Consider the following 19,163-nt stretch of genomic DNA (forward strand, 5'->3'; position numbering starts at 1 on the left):
TATATCCCTATGCATTTCTCTGCTTGCAACTTGATGCGAGAACATCTATTTTGCGGTGTACAATACCATCGGAAGTAGGAGCCCTTAAGATTTGCTTTGGTGGAGGCGATCTAATCAATAGAAAAAACCTCAAGAAATTCCTTTTGTGCTCTTGGTTGTTAAGGCCATGAGAAGGACGAGGAACCCAATATTGTTCAGTGATATTTTGGGTTGTTGTTTGGGCTGTGTTTAGCACGATTAGCCCAGGTGAGATTCTCTGACCCATTTCCTGAATCGACATTACTGAAGAATCCCCAAAGCAGCGAGTACCAGGAATTCCAATCCTCGAAAGAGAAGATGCGAGGTGGGGTGCCACTGCTCTCTTGCTTCGCAGGAGAGAGTAAGCTCAACACCGCTGAGAATGTGGTGGTTTCCACTTATGTGACAGAAGTAGGGGAGGGCGTCCGTACTTCTATAACGGTTACTTGGTACAAAAATGTGACGGGTCAAGGCCTGTGCGTTGCTGTTGGAGAATCGTTGGCCAGCAGATTCGTCTGTAATGTGGAAATAAAGCCGTGGAAATTCTGGAGAAAGCAGGGATCGTGTAAGAGCTCGGATATTATCGATGGCAGCAAAGTCGAAGTATTCTGGAACTTGCGATCTGCAAAGTTCGTGGCCGGGCCTGAACCTGAACGGAGGTATTACGTTGCCGTTGTCTGCAACGAAGAAATGCTTTTGTTATTGGGTGACATGGAAGCGGAGGCATACAGAAAGAGCAAGTCCAGGCCGTCTCTCGAGGCGCTTCTGGTGTCGAGAGAGGAACACATTCTCGGCAAGGAATGTTTCGCTACCGTGGCTCGGTTTGGGTATGGGAAACGGGCACACGAAGTATCGATTGAGTGCCAAACCAAACGAGCTGGTGATCCGGCACTGGTTATCAGCGTTGATAGGGAGATCGCGATGGAAGTGAAACATTTGCTGTGGAAATTTAGGGGCAATGGTACCATCTATGTAGACGGGGTTCCTGTTCAAATCTTATGGGATGTGCATGATTGGCTGTTTTTTCCTGAACTGGGACATCATGCCTGGTTATTTTCAAGTCCATGGTGGGGCCACTCGACTGCTTCCAAGGGCATAAACGACTCTGGAACTCATGCGGATTTCTGTGCCTTGGTTAGCGCCTGGAAGTAGAGCATTAGCACAAGTAGAATTTTTTCTGTCATACGCTTAATATAGGCGTTGAATTTTGACCTCTTTAACGCTGCAATTGAAACAATAACAGCAATCAAGAGAAGAATGCATTCCAATTGTGTAAATAAAAAAATTATATTCCCGACAATTATATCCTACGCTTTAGTATCATTTAGATACCAAATAATTTAAATCTTCCCTGCTTTTCCGCACATAATAATCTTCTCATAGTAGGTTTAAGTTCCTGCCTCACATGGAACTTCAGCTTAATTACTTCATTTTATTATTTTATGCGCTTGCAAATGAAAACGTGTTTGACAAAAGAATTATCAGATACATTTCATGAGGTGGTATTAGTTGAATAATTAGTGTGGTCTAGATGGGAATGTTTATTTTAAATTGGTGTCGTTTTTAAAATAATAATTATTAATGATTATGGTGTTTAATAATGAAATATCAAATAAAATAAATTGTTTATAGGATTCAGTAATGGAGTTGTTTATAGGATTCGGTTTCTAGCTATGAGTTCTAAATCTCCAAAATCCTAATTGATCTGCTGCAATTTTTTTTTGGCATTTGCGTCTTGAGAGCTTGTCTTCTTGAGCCCCTCAAAGACTTACACCAATGCATTTAATGTTTTACATCTGCCTCCCACAAAATCAACCCAAGGTTGTAGGTTGTTAAAATTTATAAAGAAAACTGAAGAAATTCGAGAAGTCATGGCTAAAGTTACAAAAGTGTGCACTATGGCACTTTAATCGGCAAATTAAAGTTTGGTGAGTTATTCACAAGGATTTTCCGCTCCCCTAAATACTTATGTCTAGTTGCATAAGAATTTGGCCCTTCATAAAATGAAAAGTGTAGAAAGTTTTTTTTTTTACTTTTTATTTTGAAGATAAGTGTGATAGATTTATATTTACACATTATTATATATATATATATATATATTTAAGAACTCAAGTTTTATTATTATTAATTTATATTTATATTTATATATATATATATATATATATATATATATATACTTTTTATTTCAAAGATAAGTGTGACAGATTTATATTTACACATTATATATATATATATATATATTTAAAATTCAAGGTTTATTATTATTAATTAAGATATATATATCTATATATATATACATATATATATATCTATATCTATATATATATATATATATATTAAAAATTAATATAGAATAAGATTTTTAATGATGATTTACACTCACTATATAGTAGAGATTCTTAATTTTTGTTACAATAACATGGGTTACTACCATGACTTCTCAATATCACATGAAAAAAAAAACCATAACTCACTTCATATGACACTTGCTCATAGATTTTTTAATTAATCAATTTACTTAAAATGTTAAAAAGATCATAACTACTTTGGAGATAAATCTCAACCTTTGAATTGTGTATACTATTATGAATATTCTAGAATATTCCGACGAAGTTAAATCCCTACCATCCTCCTAATTGATGCAGGAGCATCAAAACTTCCAAGTCATCAAGCTTTTTCCAAGTCATCAAGCTTTTCTGGAGACAAAGCTCCAAACCGGGTCTTAACATGGAAAATGAATTTTATTTCCCTAATGTAAATAATTTTAATTTCTTATTTCCCTAATGTAAATAATTTTAATTTATTTATTTCTTAGATAACTATAGATAGAGGTAATATTTTTAAGAATAAAATATTCCTTTTAAGGCATGAAAAATTTAGGAAATAAATCATGAGAGGTTGTAGGAGAAAAAATCTTGGTAACAATTAGCAAGTTCTTAGGATAAGAAAAGTTTAGAAATCTTAGAAACTATTGGGGGTGCTTTTAGGATTTGGAAAAGCTATGGATAGGCAAGATTTTTTCAATAAGGAAAAAGCGAGTTTACCTTGAAAAGCACGAGTGATTTGTGGATTGATTTATGAATCGTGGAAAATAAATTTTGTTTGTATATGTTATTATAATTACTGTAAGCCTAAAGGGAAAAAAAATGGCCAAATGAATGTAGAATAAGCCAAGAGAGAAATCATTATGAGTTTATGCATGTATAATTTTCCTTTGTTGGATGGAAATGAAAATTTTCCAAAGGCTCTATATATGCCTCTTTATATTATTGTGTGTGTTATTTTAAATGCTTTGATATGTGGTGAATAATGTTTAATTGGATTTCCAGTCCTCTTTAGATTTCCAATTTCGCCAGTATCCCGCCTCGTCAGGCTTTTAGAAGTTACCGACAGTTGATGCCCCAGTCTGGGATGAAAAGGCAAGGATGGCATGGAGGTTGTCTTTTTGTATGAGACAGTCTCTTTGTTGCCAGGATTCCTCCCAGAATCTGGCTTTTTCCCCTGCCCGAATTTCCCAGAAACTATGCTCCCTTATCAGGTCCTTGCTGCCTCTCGCTATGTTCCAGATTGCAGAGCCTCTGGTGTTTGTCGTGCTTCTCAGTTTTTCTTTGATTTCCCCTGCCGCATCGTATATTTTCTTTCCCAAAGCACCTTCCACAGGTCAGGGCCACCCTGAAGCCACCTCCACCAAAGCTTCACACCCATAACTTGGTTGAGGGCGAAGGGGTTGCAGAGACCTAGACCGCCATCTTTTGGGAGTCGGCAAAGCCACTCCCATGAGATAAGGGCCCACTTTCTTGTTTTGCTGGTCCCCTGCCAGAGGAAGTTTTTGAACAGGGAGACTAGCTTTTGGCTTGCAGTCTTCGGAATTGCTTGGCACGAGAGCTGGTAATTTGGGATGGCCTGCAGAACAGCTTTCAATAAGGTTATCCGACTTGGGGCATTCAATGAGTGGTGGGTCCAGTTCTCCATTTTATTTCGGATTTTCTTTATTAGTAGATTCCAGTTGGCCGACCGGAACTGGTGCTCATGTAACATGATACCCAGGTATTTGGATGGGAAGGATCCCCTGTTGAAGCCTAGAGTACGAGCCAGGAATCTTTGGACTGCCAAGGAGGTATTAAAGAAAAACACTTCCGATTTATCTTTATTGATTTCCATCCCAGAGGCTTTGCTGAATTGAGATAGGGATTTGATAATTCTTTGGGCGTCTTTTAGAGTGGCTTGACCGTAAAGCATCACATCATCTACAAATTGCTGGTGGGAGATCGGAATGTCTTCTCCACAGATTCTAAGGCCTTTTATTTGTTCCTTGGAGACCTGATCCTTAACCAATCTACCTAGGCCTTCTGCGGCTAGGATGAAGAGGAAGGGAGACAAGGGGTCTCCCTGCCTTAGCCCACAGGAGGGAGTGGAAGCTTCAGAGGAGGATCCGTTTAGGAGAATTGACATGACAGGAGAGCTAACCATAGACAGGATCCATTTTATCCATCTTTGATCAAATCCATAGGCTTTTAGGATACTTGCCAAATAGTTCCAGCTAAGCCGATCAAACGCCTTGGCCAGGTCCAGTTTGATTAGCATGTCGGGGGCATGGGAGCTTTTTAGGGAATGAATCACTTCCTGGGCGACTATTATGCCATCTGTGATCTACCTTCCTTTGACAAAGCTAGTTTACTCCGGGGCAATGAGATCTGGCACGATCGGCTTAAGCCTGTTGACCATGATAGTTGCAAGGATGTTGACCATGATAGTTGCAAGGATTTTGTAGGCAACGTTACATATGGAGATGGGCCTGAAACCCTACGGTTCATCTGAGCAACCAAACTTTGGTATTAATGCCACAAAGGTGGCATTCAAACCTTGGTGCATGCGCTTGGAGCATCTGGATTCCTCCACAAGATCAAGCAGATCATTTCCCATGAAGCTCCAAGTCACTTGGTAAAATTCGATGGTGAAGCCATCGGGCCCTGGGGCCTTGTTTTTTGCCATTTTGTTTATTGTTTCCTCCAGTTCTTCCTTGGTTATTACCTGAAGAAGGGCTAGGTTTTGGTCTCTAGTGACTTTCTTTGGAATATGGTGGCTGATTTTGTCTATGTCCTCGGCTCTGTTGATATTTGGTTCAGAGAGAATACATTTAAAGTGATCCACCAAGAGATGTTCTATTTCATCCTGCTGAGTCACTCTGTTTCCTTCCTTGTCTTTCAAAGAGAAGATTATGTTGTGTTGGCGATGGTTTATCATGGCTTTGTGGAAGAATTTGGAGTTTTTTTCTCCTTCTTTGAGCCATTGGATTCGAGATTTCTGCTTCCACAGGATTTCCTCCTGTTTTCGCCTTTCCTCTAATTGGGTGATGACTCTACCTTCCTCCTCTGCCAGATCCTGACTTCTTCCTTCCAAGATGATTTGCTGCTGAATTCTTTCCATTCTGGATTGGATTTTGCTCTGCTCCTGTTGGATATTGCCAAATTCTTCCTTGTTCCACTTTTTGATTTTGCTTTTTATCTCTTTGAGCCTTAGCTGAAAGGAGTGCATTTTGTTGTGGCCCTCCTTTCCACTTTTGTTATCCTGCCACCAGCCTCTTACTTTGTCTAGGAAGTCAGGGGCTCTGAGCCAAAAGGACTCGAACCGGAACGGTCTCTTTTTGTTCTGATTATTTAAGGCTATTTCCAACTTGATTGGCTAGTGGTCCGACCCTGTTGAGGGTAGGATGGAGGCTTCGTAGAAGATATCCAACCCGATTATGTACTCTGAGATGAGGAATCTGTCTAGTCTTGAAGCAATCTATTTGGACACGGCTCTTCTATTATTCCATGTGAATTTCCCATTTATGGTTGGGATGTCGACCACTCTTAATTCTATCTGCACTTCTCTGAATCTTTCCATTTCTGGGTCTTCCCTGCTTATTCCACCTTTTTTCTCTTCTCGAGAAGCAATTAAGTTGAAGTCTCTTGCTAGGATCCATCTCTGCTCCCGGTGTAAACTTCGAAGCTTAGTTAGCTGAGGAGGAACAAGTCTTTGTCTGCTCTGGTGTGGGGACCATATATTGCCGAGATTACCACCCATTCACTTTGTCCTATTAGCCTGAATCTCCCAGTGAGGATTCTTGGCATTCCTATCCACCAGTCGGTGAGGACTTTAGCTGGGTTCCAGAGAATAGCTATCCCTCCTGCACTTCCTTTGGGATCTATAGAGACATGTTCGTATCTTGGTTTTATTTTGCTGAGGATTTCATCCATTTTCTGGCCTGGGATTTTGGTTTCTTGGAGAAGCATAATTTGAGGTTTGTCTTTTTTGAGTCATGTTGCCAGATGTCTCTATTTTCCTTTTCTATTTAAGCCCCTGATATTCCACGATGTCAAAATCATTGGTTAACTTGGGAGAGGGTTTGGAATGCCGCTAATAGCAGGACTACTTTTCCAGTATTGACTAATGTTTCTCCCATGAGTTGTATGGAGTCCTTAATGTTTCTTCTTCCTCTTTTCCCCCCCCTTTATTTTGTCCATTCTAATCTGGTCTGTTTTCCTTTTGAGTCTCTTGGTTTTCTTCGGTTGAGGCTTTGCCTTTTTCTAGTATGGTTTTGTATTGCTGCAAGGTTTCAGTATATAGCTTCTTTTCTTCTTCAGGAATAAACCTCTCGTCCAGGTTCTTCCATTCATGCAGTAAGTTTTCCAACACTTCCTCTTCCTGGCTTAGGTCCTCCCTACTGGATTCTTGGTCTGTCTCCATCCGAATAGATTGTTCGTCTGATTCCTTATCCTGTTCTGGTATCTCATTTGGAGCTTTTCTTTTAGCTGGGTTCCTTTCACTACAGTCTGAGCCTTTATCCTCCTGATTTTCCATGACCTGATCTTCCTCATCCTCCTCTACCTACAGTATAGCGAAACTGTTTGGTTTTGTTGCATCGGGTTGTTTGCTTTCCTATCTTTCTGGGGGGGGTCCTTGTTGGCTTTCCTTTTGTTTCTCACCTCTTGGAATTCCTCCTAGTCCGGCTCTCCCTTTTTTTTTGGGGCCCTCTGTTTTCTTCTTCCTCCCTGGTTATTGGGCATTCCTTTGCTAGGTGGCTGTGGGTATGGCACCTACGACACCTAAACGAGTTGTGTTCATAGTCTATGTTCTGCTGCCAAATTTCTTCATGGTATTCAAGCTCTATAGTGTCAGGAATGGGGTTTGCTAGGTTCATGTAGACACAGATCCTGACATACGAGATGTATCTACCTTTCTTGGTAGTTTCTGCTATTTTCATGAAGCTTCCTATTGAGTTGCCTATTCCTTCCAGGATATCCGGGTCCCATAAGTCTATGGGGAGCCCAAATAAGCGGACCCATACAGGAGCAGCCAGAAAGGTTTCTTTGTCAGGGTTATAACAGTCTTCCCAGAAGCGCATGAACAGACCAAAATTATTATAAAAATACAGGCCATTATTGAATACCTTTTCTCTATCTTTCAGGTTAAAGAAGAATACCGTAAAGAAGACTTTCGATCCCAGCTTGAGCTCAATGTGGCCCTGAGTCTGCCATTTCTGTTGTATCCACTTAGTGAGGTCTCTTTCCGATGGCTAGACTCCGACAAACTTGTAGATGAGGGAATGGTCCCTCATGTAACTTCGGTACTTTTCCAGCTTGTTCGCTGGGATCACATATCTGGGTTTCTCTATTGTACATGGTAGGCACTTTCCTCTGCGACCTAATTTCTAGGCCACTCCTAGCACCGGGCCTGTGTTCTTTCGTTCCTCTGACTCCTGGCTACTTTGTCCGTCTCATGCTGCCGTGTCTCAGTAGAAGGGGATCTTTCCCCTCCTGACATTCTCTGTCATGCCTTTGTTGCTTTGGACGCTGTCAGTTGTTGTTGGACTGGTCTGCGTTGGTTTTCCACACTTCCTTCACGACTTCCTTAGGTTTTCACCGCCTTGCCGCCATGAGGGTTTGAGTTGCAGAGCTCCTTTTTCCTCTAATATATATATATATATATATATATATATATATATATATATATATATATATATATATATATATATCTATATCTATATATATATATATATATATTAAAAATTAATATAGAATAAGATTTTTAATGATGATTTACACTCACTATATAGTGGAGATTCTTAATTTTTGTTACAATAATATGGGTTACTACCATGGCTTCTCTATACCACATGAAAAAAAAACCATAACTCACTTCATATGACACTTGCTCATAGATTTTTTTTAATTAATCAATTTACTTAAAATGTTAAAAAGAGCATAACTACTTTGGAGATAAATCTCAACCTTTGAATTGTGTATACTATTATGAATATTCTAGAATATTCCCACGAAGTTAAATCCCTACCATCCTCCTAATTGATGCAGTAGCATCAAAACTTCCAAGTCATCAAGCTTTTTTGCAGACAAAGCTCCAAACCAGATCTTAACATGGAAAATGAATTTTATTTCCCTAATGTAAATAATTTTAATTTTTTATTTCCCTATTGTAAATAATTTTAATTTATTTATTTCTTAGATAACTATAGATAGAGATAATATTTTTAAGAAGAAAATATTCCTTTTAAGGCATGAAAAATTTAGGAAATAAATCATGAGAGGTTGTAGGAGAAAAAATCTTGGTAACAATTAGCAAGTTCTTAGGATAAGAAAAGTTTAGAAATCTTAGAAACTATTGGGGGTGCTTTTAGGATTTGGAAAAGCTGTGGATAGGCAAGATTTTTTCAATAAGGAAAAAGCGAGTCTACCTTGAAAAGAACGAGTGATTTTTGGATTGATTTATGGATCGTGGAAAATATATTTTGTTTGTATATGTTATTATAAATATTGTAAGCCTAAAGGGAAAAAAATGGCCAAATGAATGTAGAATAAGCCAAGAGAGAAATGTATCATTATGAGTTTATGCATGTATAATTTTCCTTTGTTTAATGGAAATGAAAATTTTCCAAAGGCTCTGTATATGCCTCTTTGTATTATTGTGTGTGTTATTTTAAATGCTTTGATATGCGGTGAATAATGTTTAATTGGATAAATAACAGAAGTTGTACATGTAATCAAGATTGAGAAGTTGAGCTTTCTAGGAAAATTCAATTTTTGCTACATCAAGTGGTATTAGATCTTGGATGCTCTATGGATATTGGAGATGAATACAAAATATTGAAAGAGATTGTATGTTTTTTAGAGGGATTATTTTGAAAAAGTATAGAGCAGGTGTGCTCCTGGAAAGGAATTGATTCAGTGGAGTGAATCAAAGGAAGACTATTGAAGATAAGATCTTGGCACCGATCTTATAAAGATGGATTCAGTTTTTTTATATTAATTATGGTCATAAAGAATTTTCATTTGCAGGCAACAAAGAAGGCAAATTGGAGATAACAATCATTGCAACAAGTGAAGTTGTGACAGAGGAAGAGGGAGCATGTAGAGCTCTTAATTGAAGGAATTTAAGTTCTTTAAAGAGAAGGCGAGTACATGAAATTGCAATAGCGTAACAACTTTTGAAGCTTAGGATAAAATTTACTCGAAAAAGAAGAGAAATGTTCTATTGCATAGAACTAGGAGAAGGAAAACTTCCAATAAGCAGAAGTTGCATAGAAGTTGCCATAGGGAATTCCATAGTGAGTGTGGGTAGAATTGCCAAGGAAAAAGAGAATAGAGGAGTTACCAAGAGGAGAACTTGGTACCATGACAAGTAGCGGACTTGTTACAAAATGAAGAAGGCTTGTTGCAGCTCACGGGTGAACAAGGTGTATTCACAAAAGGAAAAGGTAAACATGGCTACTGATAGCCATATAGTGGTTTCAGAGAGAAGACATAATCAAATGAAAACAAGTGTCAAGACAACTACCATGAAGAAAATGAGCGATGAGGAATTAAAGAGGGGAATGGTTGAATTGAATGTACATCTTAGTGTACTAGTGGAGTTCTATAGGAATATGAGGAACACTCGTGGTACGATTGAAAAATGAAGAAGAAGAGGGTGAGATGACATTCATTGCAAATGAAGCTAAGGAAAAGGTTATATGTAATATTGAAGAAAGAACCCAGAACAACTGAATATGAAATGTATGTTCTTGAACAAGGATTATTTATTGATGAAGAGGAGGCTAGAGATGTTGAGGAAGAATTTATTCAAAGTTTGATGAACTATTTAACTAGTTTAGTTCAACATGAAGATGTGGTGGCTGAGGCATCATATGAGAAGCCTAATATTTTTTATTCTGACACTTTGTGTATACTAGAAAGTATGATAGATGATGACCAACAATTAAATGATGTGTTTATGCAAGTTGATGAAGAAATGAAGTTGTTGGGAGAGATGGTTGAGATCAATTTTTTTTATCAAGCATGTGTTCGCAGATATTAGAGATGGACAATTATTGGAATCTTCCATGAAGGATGATGATGATGTGGAAATTCTTCAAGAATATAATGTTGAGAAGATTATAGAGGCTGAAGATATACATCATGAAGACATACTCAAGGATATTCCAATCATTGGAATACTAAATGAAAGTCTTATTCGAGAGGAAGGAAGCACAAAAGAAGAGATGGAACTTTTGGAAGAGTGGTTGGCACAAGACCCAATTGATGGATAATTCATGGATGTTACAAATAAAATTCAAGATGGTTTTGTTGAATTACATGAGAAGCTTAATTTTTTGGAGAAAAGGATAATAAGGCAAATACTAGATAATCATTATGCAAAATCAGAATTGGAAGAAGAGGGAATTGTCTTGAAATACAATGAGGGGAACACTAAAATGTATGACCAACAGAGTGTAAATGAGGCATGTAAGTCAAAATTGAATAAAAATTTGTTAACTTTTATGACAAAGGAGGATAAGCAACAGGATGTGGAAAACAAGTGTGAAGTTCAACTAAGGATAGTGATAGATGATGAGATTGATGAAATGTGGATGTTGATGAGGAGAATGCCCAAATGAAGATACAACAAAAAATGGAAAACCAACAAGAATGTTCAACTAATTGAAATACTTTACATCAGCAAAGAAAGTGAACAACAACATGCAAAGATGAAACAACAACTACAACACTAGGTTTGGGATCCTAGAGGATTCAAAAATTGATGACACATGACTGGGAGGTCATGAACTTTTTCTACCTCAGGAGTCTTATGTAGTGGCATCAAATCTTCCAAGTCATTAAGTCTTTTTGGAGACAAAGCTCCAAACCGGGTCTTAACATGCAAGAGGAATTTTATTTCCTTACTATAAATAATTTTAATTTATCTAAATCTTAGAAAACTATAGATAGAGATAATATTTTTAATAAGAAAATATGCCTTTTAAGGCATGAAAAAATTAGGAAATAAATCACAAGAGCTTGTAGGAGAAAAAATCTCGGTAGCAATTAGCAAGTTGTTAGGATAAGAAAAGTTTAGAAATATTAGGAACTATTTGGGGTGCTTTTAGGATTTAAAAAATTATGAATAGGCAAGATTTTGTCAATAAGGCAAAAGCGAGTCTACCTTGAAAAGCATGAGTGATTTGTGGATTGATTTATGGTTCTAGCAAAATCTATTTTGTTTTTATATGTTATTATAAATATTGTAAGCCTAGAGGAAAAAAAATGGCCAAATGAATGTAGGATAGGCCAAGAGAGCAATGTATGATTATGAGTTTATGAATGTATAATTTTCCTCTATTTGTGTAAGACTCTTTTTATTATTGTGTGTGTTATTTTAAATGCTTTGAGATGTGGGGAATAATGTTTAATTGAGTAAATAACATAATTTGTGCATGTAATCTCGATTGAGAAGTTGAATTTTGTAGGAAAATTCAATTGTTCTTGCATTACTAATAATTATTGATAATTAAACTAGCTCAATTTAAATTAAGTGGTTGGTAAATTATCATAAGAATCAATTCATAATATGCATCAAAACACTTACTTAATGTTAAAAAAAAACATAAAAAATAACTATTATAAATTTATTTTAAATATTATTATTAATTATAAAAGAATTAATGAATAAGGTAAACACTTAAACATTTCAAAAAACATGGAACAACATTCTTAGCCATGGAGATTTACCCCCACTATACCATAATATTCTTAATTTGTAAAGATGCTTTGTTACAATACCATGGGCCAATGCCATGACTTAACAATACCAGATGCCCAAAAAAGTATAGTTTGCATCATGACACTTGTTCATATGACATTTTTTTGGTTAATTAATTTAATTATAAGGGAAAAATGATATAATACTTTGGAAATGAATCTCAACCTTTGACTTATTTAAAATACTATCAATATTCTAGACTCTTTTGTGAAGTTTAAATTTGTACCATCCACCTAATAATTATTGATAATTAAATTTAAATGAGGAAAATCCTATTACAAAATAAATACAATTGTTGACATAATTAAAATTCCAAGCCCCAATCCAAAATAAACAAGCCTGTAAGCCTAGATAAGAAAAATTTACAATATTGTTTTGTAGGTTATATCCATACCTTCCACCTAATAATAATTATTATTAATTAAATTAAAATTCTATAATCCCTCCCCGTGTTGGAAGTCTAGACGTTGGAGAATGGGAGGTAGGGTCCCAAGTTGTTGCCTCCCATCACATTTAAAGTGTGGAGGAGTGGGGAGTGGGGGGGTGTTCTGGCTAACACACCCAATGTAAGACACATGCGGACAAGATTTATCACCCTTCATTCATATGCTAGACAACACTCTGCATGAACATTGTGCAATGAGAGACCTTGCCCTATAGTCGTTCTGTTATGTTTGGTCTTCTCCTCCAGCACATATGAGTCAATTCCCATGGTTGGTTGATAGTAGGAGGCTTGCACTTGGGGGAAAATTCATAAAGCTAGGGTCTAGTCAATGGGCTTTCTGTCTGGTTCGAGCATTGGCGTATTTCCCTGGACATGAATTGACATGCACATCCTTTCTAACTAATCTTGTTGTAGGCTTTAACCCCGTACAGAAATTACCTGCATACGAATTCTAAAACACAGAAAGTAAACAATGCGAGAGCATAACACATAAAACATATATACACAGAGATTTTTCCCTGGATCCCAAAACCGGGACTACAAGCTTGATTTTTATTACTTTCCTTTCAATGTTACAATACATATTTATACATGCCAAAGCATCCAATACCATGGACTGAAAACCATCGTGTCCAAAAGCATGGACCAAAAACCATCGCGTCCAAAACCATGTGCGAAAATCATGCACAAAACCATAGGTAGGTGTGCCCAACCTAATATAGGGTCCAAAAAACATAATTTTTTAGGGTGCTTCCCCTAACCCCATAGAGTGGGGTTACCTGCACGCCTCAAACCCCCTATGACCCCCCCCCGTTACGCAATCGATGCAACGAAGGAGGGGATCTACGCCCCCTTTAACTCCCCGGTTAACTACATGGGCTAGTCGTGGAAAGAATATAACATAACCCAACATTCTCCCACTTGTTGTTTTCTTTCCACAGGGGGGCACAAGAGAGCTTAGTCATTTATCTAGCCCTGCAATGCCCTTTTTTTCTCTACGCTAAGAGAACTTCTTAGAGCTCACAAATTTTGTCAATGCATCTGTAGTATTCTTCAAAATGTCCACCTTTACCAACAACACCTTTTTGTCTTCTATCATATCCCTCACAAAGTGATACTGAACATCAATGTGCTTTGTCTTTGAATGATATGCAGGGTTCTTTTCCAAGAAAATTGCACTTCGGCTATCACAATCTATCCTTATAGCTCCTTGTACTAACCCCATACTTGAACATAATCTCTGCAACCAAACTGCTTCCTTGCTTGCATGAGTGGCTGCCATGTATTCCACCTCTGTAGTTGATAGTGCCACTATAGATTGTTTCTTACTCATCCAACAGACTGCACCTCCAAATAGGTTAACACATACCCACTTGTAGATCTTCTCTGATCCATATCTCCAGCCCAGTCTGCATCAACAAAGACACGAATATCCAACACTTTGTCTAATCCCGGTCTTCCTTGGTAGCACAAACCATAATCACTAGTGCCATGCAAATACATAAAAACCCACTTCACTGTTGTCCAGTGCTTCTTCCCTCGTTTTGAAATAAACCTGCTTAATACTTCCATTGCGTGTGCAATGTCTGGTCTAGTACAGACCATCACATACATTAGGCTACCGACTGCACTTGCATATGGAACACGGGACATGTCCTCTTCCTCTTCTTGTGTCTTGGGACACTGTTCAGCAGATAACTTTACACCTACAGGAATAGGAACCTTCATCAGTTTACTATCCTGCATATTAAACCTCGGCAATATTGTCTTGACATACATCCTCTAGTTTAACCAGAGCTTTCTCTTTGTCCGATCTCTTTTAATTTCCATGCCCAAAATATAGTTTGTAGCACCAAGGTCTTTCATGTCGAATTTTGAAGACAAATGGGTCTTCAAATACTGGATAATTTCTTTGTCATTTCCAACCAACAACATATCATCCACATACAAGACTAGATAAATAATGTGGTCCCAATTAATTTAAAATACACACAGTGATCTGCTTTGCTTCTGATGAAGCCAAGTCCCCGTCTAAATGTATCAAATTTCTGATACCACATCTTTGGTGATTGTTTTAACCCATACAAAGACTTTTTTAACTTGCATTCCAGTTCTTTCTTACCCTTCATCGCAAAACCTTTAGGTTGCTTCATGTAGATCTCCTCTTCCAAATCCCCATGAAGAAATGTTGTCTTCACATCCATCTGTTCTACCTCAAAATCAAAGGTAGCAACAACAGATAGAAGTAATCTAATAGAAGCTACCTTGGCAACAGGAGAAAAAATATCACCAAAATCAATTCTGGGCACCTGGGAATAACCTTTTTCTACCAACCGAGCTTTGTATTTCTCCACCTTTCCTTCTGCATTTGTCTTCTTCTTGAACACCCATTTGCTGCCAATGGGTTTCCTTCCAGCCGACAACTCCACCACATCCCATGCCTCATTTTTGTGCAAAGATGCCATTTCATCAAGCATGGCCTCTTTCCAGAGTTTTCCATCCTCTGAATCTACTGCTTCCTTCACAGTTCTGGGATCATCATCAATAATAGATAAAGAAAAACTTGAATAGAAAGCAGATGGACTATACCTTTCTAGCTGCCTTCTTTCTCGAATTGATCGTCTCACACCCGGAGTTTGTGGCTCCTCATCTTCTGATTCCTCCTATGCTGTAGAGTCTAAATCTTCCTCCTTAATCTCAAACCCTATCTTCTCAGCTTCCTTTGGTTGGAATTCATGTTTAATAACATCTTTCACCTCTCTTAACACCACATCTCATTTGTACACAACCTTCCTTGTTACTGGGTTCCAAAGCTTATAACCCTTTAAACCATCCTTATACCCAATAAAGATGCACTGTTCAGATTACCTGTCCAACTTTGTACTTTTCTCCTTTGGAACATGTACATATGAATCACATCCATATACCCTCAGATGTGAAAGAGAGGGTTTCTTACCAGTCCATACCTCTTGTGGAGTCTTATCCTCCAACGTTGATGAAGGTGATCTGCTAACCAGGTAACATGCAGTCTCCACTGCCTATGCCGAGAATTCTTGTCATAACCCTGCACCACTGAGCATGCTCCTTGCCCTTTCCATCAATGTCTTGTTCATTCTTTCTGCAACTCCATTTTGCTGAGGTGTATATGGAGTAGTCTTCTGCTATGCTATACCACACTTCTTATAGAATTCTTCAAATTCCTTACTGCAAAACTCTCCACCGTTATCTGTCCTCGACACCTTTATCTTCTTCTTTGTCTAGTTTTCCACCAGAGCCTTAAATTCTTTAAACCGGTCAAAGACTTCTGATTTCTTCTTAAGGAAATATATCCATGTATTCCTTGAGAAGTCATATATAAATGATACATAGCACACAGACTTACCCAGTGATGGAACCTTCACAGGTCCAAACACATCACTATGCACAAGCTCTAATATTTGTTTTTCCCTCTTACCACCAGAGGGGAAACTCACCCAATTCTGCTTCCCATATACACAATTTTCATAGAAATCAAAATCTGGAGAGCTATTACTCATAGCTTCTACTATACATTTACCATGAAGTATTCGAAGGCCCTTCTCTCCAATATATCCAAGCCTTTGATGCAACAACATCGTCTTCTCTCCAGAGACCAATAGATTTTCTGCTCCACTTTTTTAAGAACCACGGAACTGTTGCACCCATCAACAACAGTGCTACCTTGCAGCTTGTCCAGCGTTCCAATCCGAACTCCCCACATCAATACTAGTGCTCCCTGAACCATATTGCAGGTATCATTTTCGAACACTGTTTTTACACTTGCATCATCTAGCTTGCTTACAGAAATCAGATTTTTGGCCAATGTAGGAATATGCAGAACACCCGGAAGTGTTCTAACCCTTCCACCTTGCAACTTCAACTTTACTTTTCTGCGACCAATGATTTTGGCCTTCCTATCATCGCCTAAGAAGACATCACCACCATCGTATTTCTCATACTAGCAGAACCACTCTCTATGGGGAGTGAAGTCAAAGGATGCACCTGAGTCAATCAACCATGCCTCATTATCTACATGTGTACTTGAAGAAGCCAAGTACACATCCCCACCTTCATCTAAGGTAGTTTTCGCCTCTACAGAAGGAGCCTCATCAAATCCCTTTCCTTTGTCAGGAGCTTTAGATTTACAATCCCTTTTGTAGTGCCCTTCCTTTCCGTATTTCTAGCAAACCACTTTTACAGGCTTTCCTGGAGATTTAGATCTCCCTCTAGATTTAGATCTCCCACTCGATGACTTATTTTTGTTTCTATTCTGGGACCGTCCTCATACAGAAAAGGCCTCACCTTTCTGGCTCTCTATATTTTTCCGTCTCATCTCCTTCGTCAGTAAGGAAGAGACTGTTTCATCAAACTGCAAGACAGTTGCATTGCTACCTATTGCAATACCCAGACTATCCCATGAATCTGGTAGAGAACACAAAAAATTAATGCACTTATCTTCATCTGAAATTTTAATATCAATATATAATAATTGACTTACCACAGTATTAAATGCGTTCATATGCTTTGTCACCGAGTCTCCATCTTTCATCGTCAGGTTATACAGTTTTTTCCGTAGGAACAGTTTATTCACCAGAGACTTAGATTGGTACAAAGTCCCTAACTTGTCCCACAAAGCCTTAGCTATAGCTTCCCCTAATACATTCAGCAACACTGAATCTGAGACACACAATCGTATTTTGCTCTTTGCCTTCCGATCCAATTTCTTCCATTCTTCATTGGACACTCCCGCTGGTTTAGTACCTGGATCTACCGTGACCTACTGATCTTTATCCACCAACAGATCCTCCATATTGAGTTTCCACAACTCAAAACTCTGACCATTAAATTTCTTGATCTCTATCTTTCTACTGCTTGCCATCTTCTTTCACCACCAAAATTGATCCCACAGATCTCCCACTGAACAAGGTCTACCACAGTCTCGAGCAAAACCCCTCAGCAACAAAGGCATCCCCTTGAACCCAAAACAACTCTAATACCAAATGTAGGTTTTAACCCCGTACAAAAATTACTTGCATATGAATTCTAAAACACAAAAAATAAACAATGCAATATCATAACACATAAAACACATATACACAGAGATTTTCCCCTGGATCCCAAAATCGGGACTACCGGCTTCATTCTTATTATGTTCCTTTCAATGTTGCAATACATATTTATACATGCTGAAGCATCCAATACCATGGACTGAAAACCATCGTGTCAAAAACCATGGACCGAAAACCATCACGTCCAAAACCATGTGCGAAAATCATGCACAAAACCATAGTTAGGTCTGCCCAACCTAATATAGGGTCCAAAAAACAAAATTTTCCCATACAGTGGCATTACTTACACCCCTTAGGTCAAAAAAACAAAATTTTCCCATACAGTGGCATTACTTACACCCCTCAAACCCCCTATGACCCCCCTGCTACGTAATCGATGCAACGAAGGGGGTGCTTCACCGCTTCTCTAACCCCCCGATTAACTACGTGGGCTAGTTTTGGAAAGAATATAACACAACCCAACACTTGCTTCTAGGATTGAAGGTCTCTGGTTCATGCATTAGCCATTACATAATGGAAAAGATAGAAACGTGGGGAAAATAGAGGACACATCTCTCTAGACACTAACGACAACCGTAAAGCTCGATGTTGTAGGAGTGGAAAGCATAAATATTCATCTAGCTTGCACACCCTCGTAGCTTCAGGTCTAGTGGACTCAAAAGAATTAGATAATTATCTATATATCCAATTCCTCTAGTTTATTCATTTGATTATCTGGTTACATTTTAGTTGGTGGATGATAGCTTTTTATGTTCTGAGCTCGATCAGGGTGTGTGGAAAACTAAATACTGATGTCTCTCGGTGGTTATTAGACCCTATTAGGATTCTTTCATCTACCCTCCCTTTTCATTTGTCTTCCTTTGGAAGTCCCCATAGATTTCTCTAGAAATCTATAACTCCTTAGGTTTTTCCTTTATCAGGTTTTCTTAGTATCAATCCCTTGGGTCTCTCGGTCTTGTAAGTAAGATATCTATCTTGGTTCTTACTTATTTGGTGTCGTATTGCCCAACAACAAATAGACTGCCACAGGGGGTTTCCGGTAGGGGTCCTCAAGGAAAGCTACGAGCCCAAGCACAAGCCCATGAAGTTGTAGTTATCTTCCACTTCACCACTCCCTTTGAAATTCGTGAGGAAATTCATCAATTTGAAGCTTTGACCACTCATGACCGACAAGCTTATTATGATTCAAAAAACCGAGCAGACATTGCCAATAGTGTTTGTGACCCTAGACATACTAGGGATGGACAAACCTACTAAATGAACTCCATCACATTTCATTTGTGGGTGAAAAAACTTTTGGTCAGGGCTTTGAAGGAGAAACATGAAGATTACAATAATATAATTTCTTCTCTAAATGCAATCAAGCAGGTGCAATGCCATCAACACTCCTATCTTTGTCATTTGATTGATTTCCTTTCTCACCTCGAAATCCATCTTTACTGTGAACTAAATTTTCTTACTATCGCTGGGAAAAGTGCTTAGTAGTCAGCCATGCTTGGCTTACTCACCTTAAAATCCATCTTTATTATGAACTAAAT

The 19,163-nt window shown here is 38.1% G+C and overlaps 1 protein-coding gene and 1 pseudogene across 1 annotated transcript; both read left to right on the forward strand.

Moving 5' to 3' along the window:
• The first annotated feature begins 336 nt into the window (after positions 1 to 336).
• On the forward strand, positions 337 to 1,170 carry LOC149186236 (uncharacterized). The gene has a single exon (XM_089409268.1). It carries the CDS (start codon positions 337 to 339, stop codon positions 1,168 to 1,170), a length of 834 nt encoding a protein of 277 aa, XP_089265394.1.
• Positions 1,171 to 10,606: 9,436 nt separating this feature from the next.
• LOC149186237 (E3 SUMO-protein ligase MMS21-like) overlaps positions 10,607 to 19,163 on the forward strand; it is a 36,834-nt pseudogene continuing 28,277 nt past the window's right edge.

Source organism: Pinus tabuliformis, chromosome 3_1 (assembly GCF_031772625.1).
Source record: "Pinus tabuliformis cultivar Carrire ecotype Pingquan chromosome 3_1, CPIR1, whole genome shotgun sequence".
In the NCBI taxonomy this organism is placed as follows: domain Eukaryota; kingdom Viridiplantae; phylum Streptophyta; class Pinopsida; order Pinales; family Pinaceae; genus Pinus; species Pinus tabuliformis.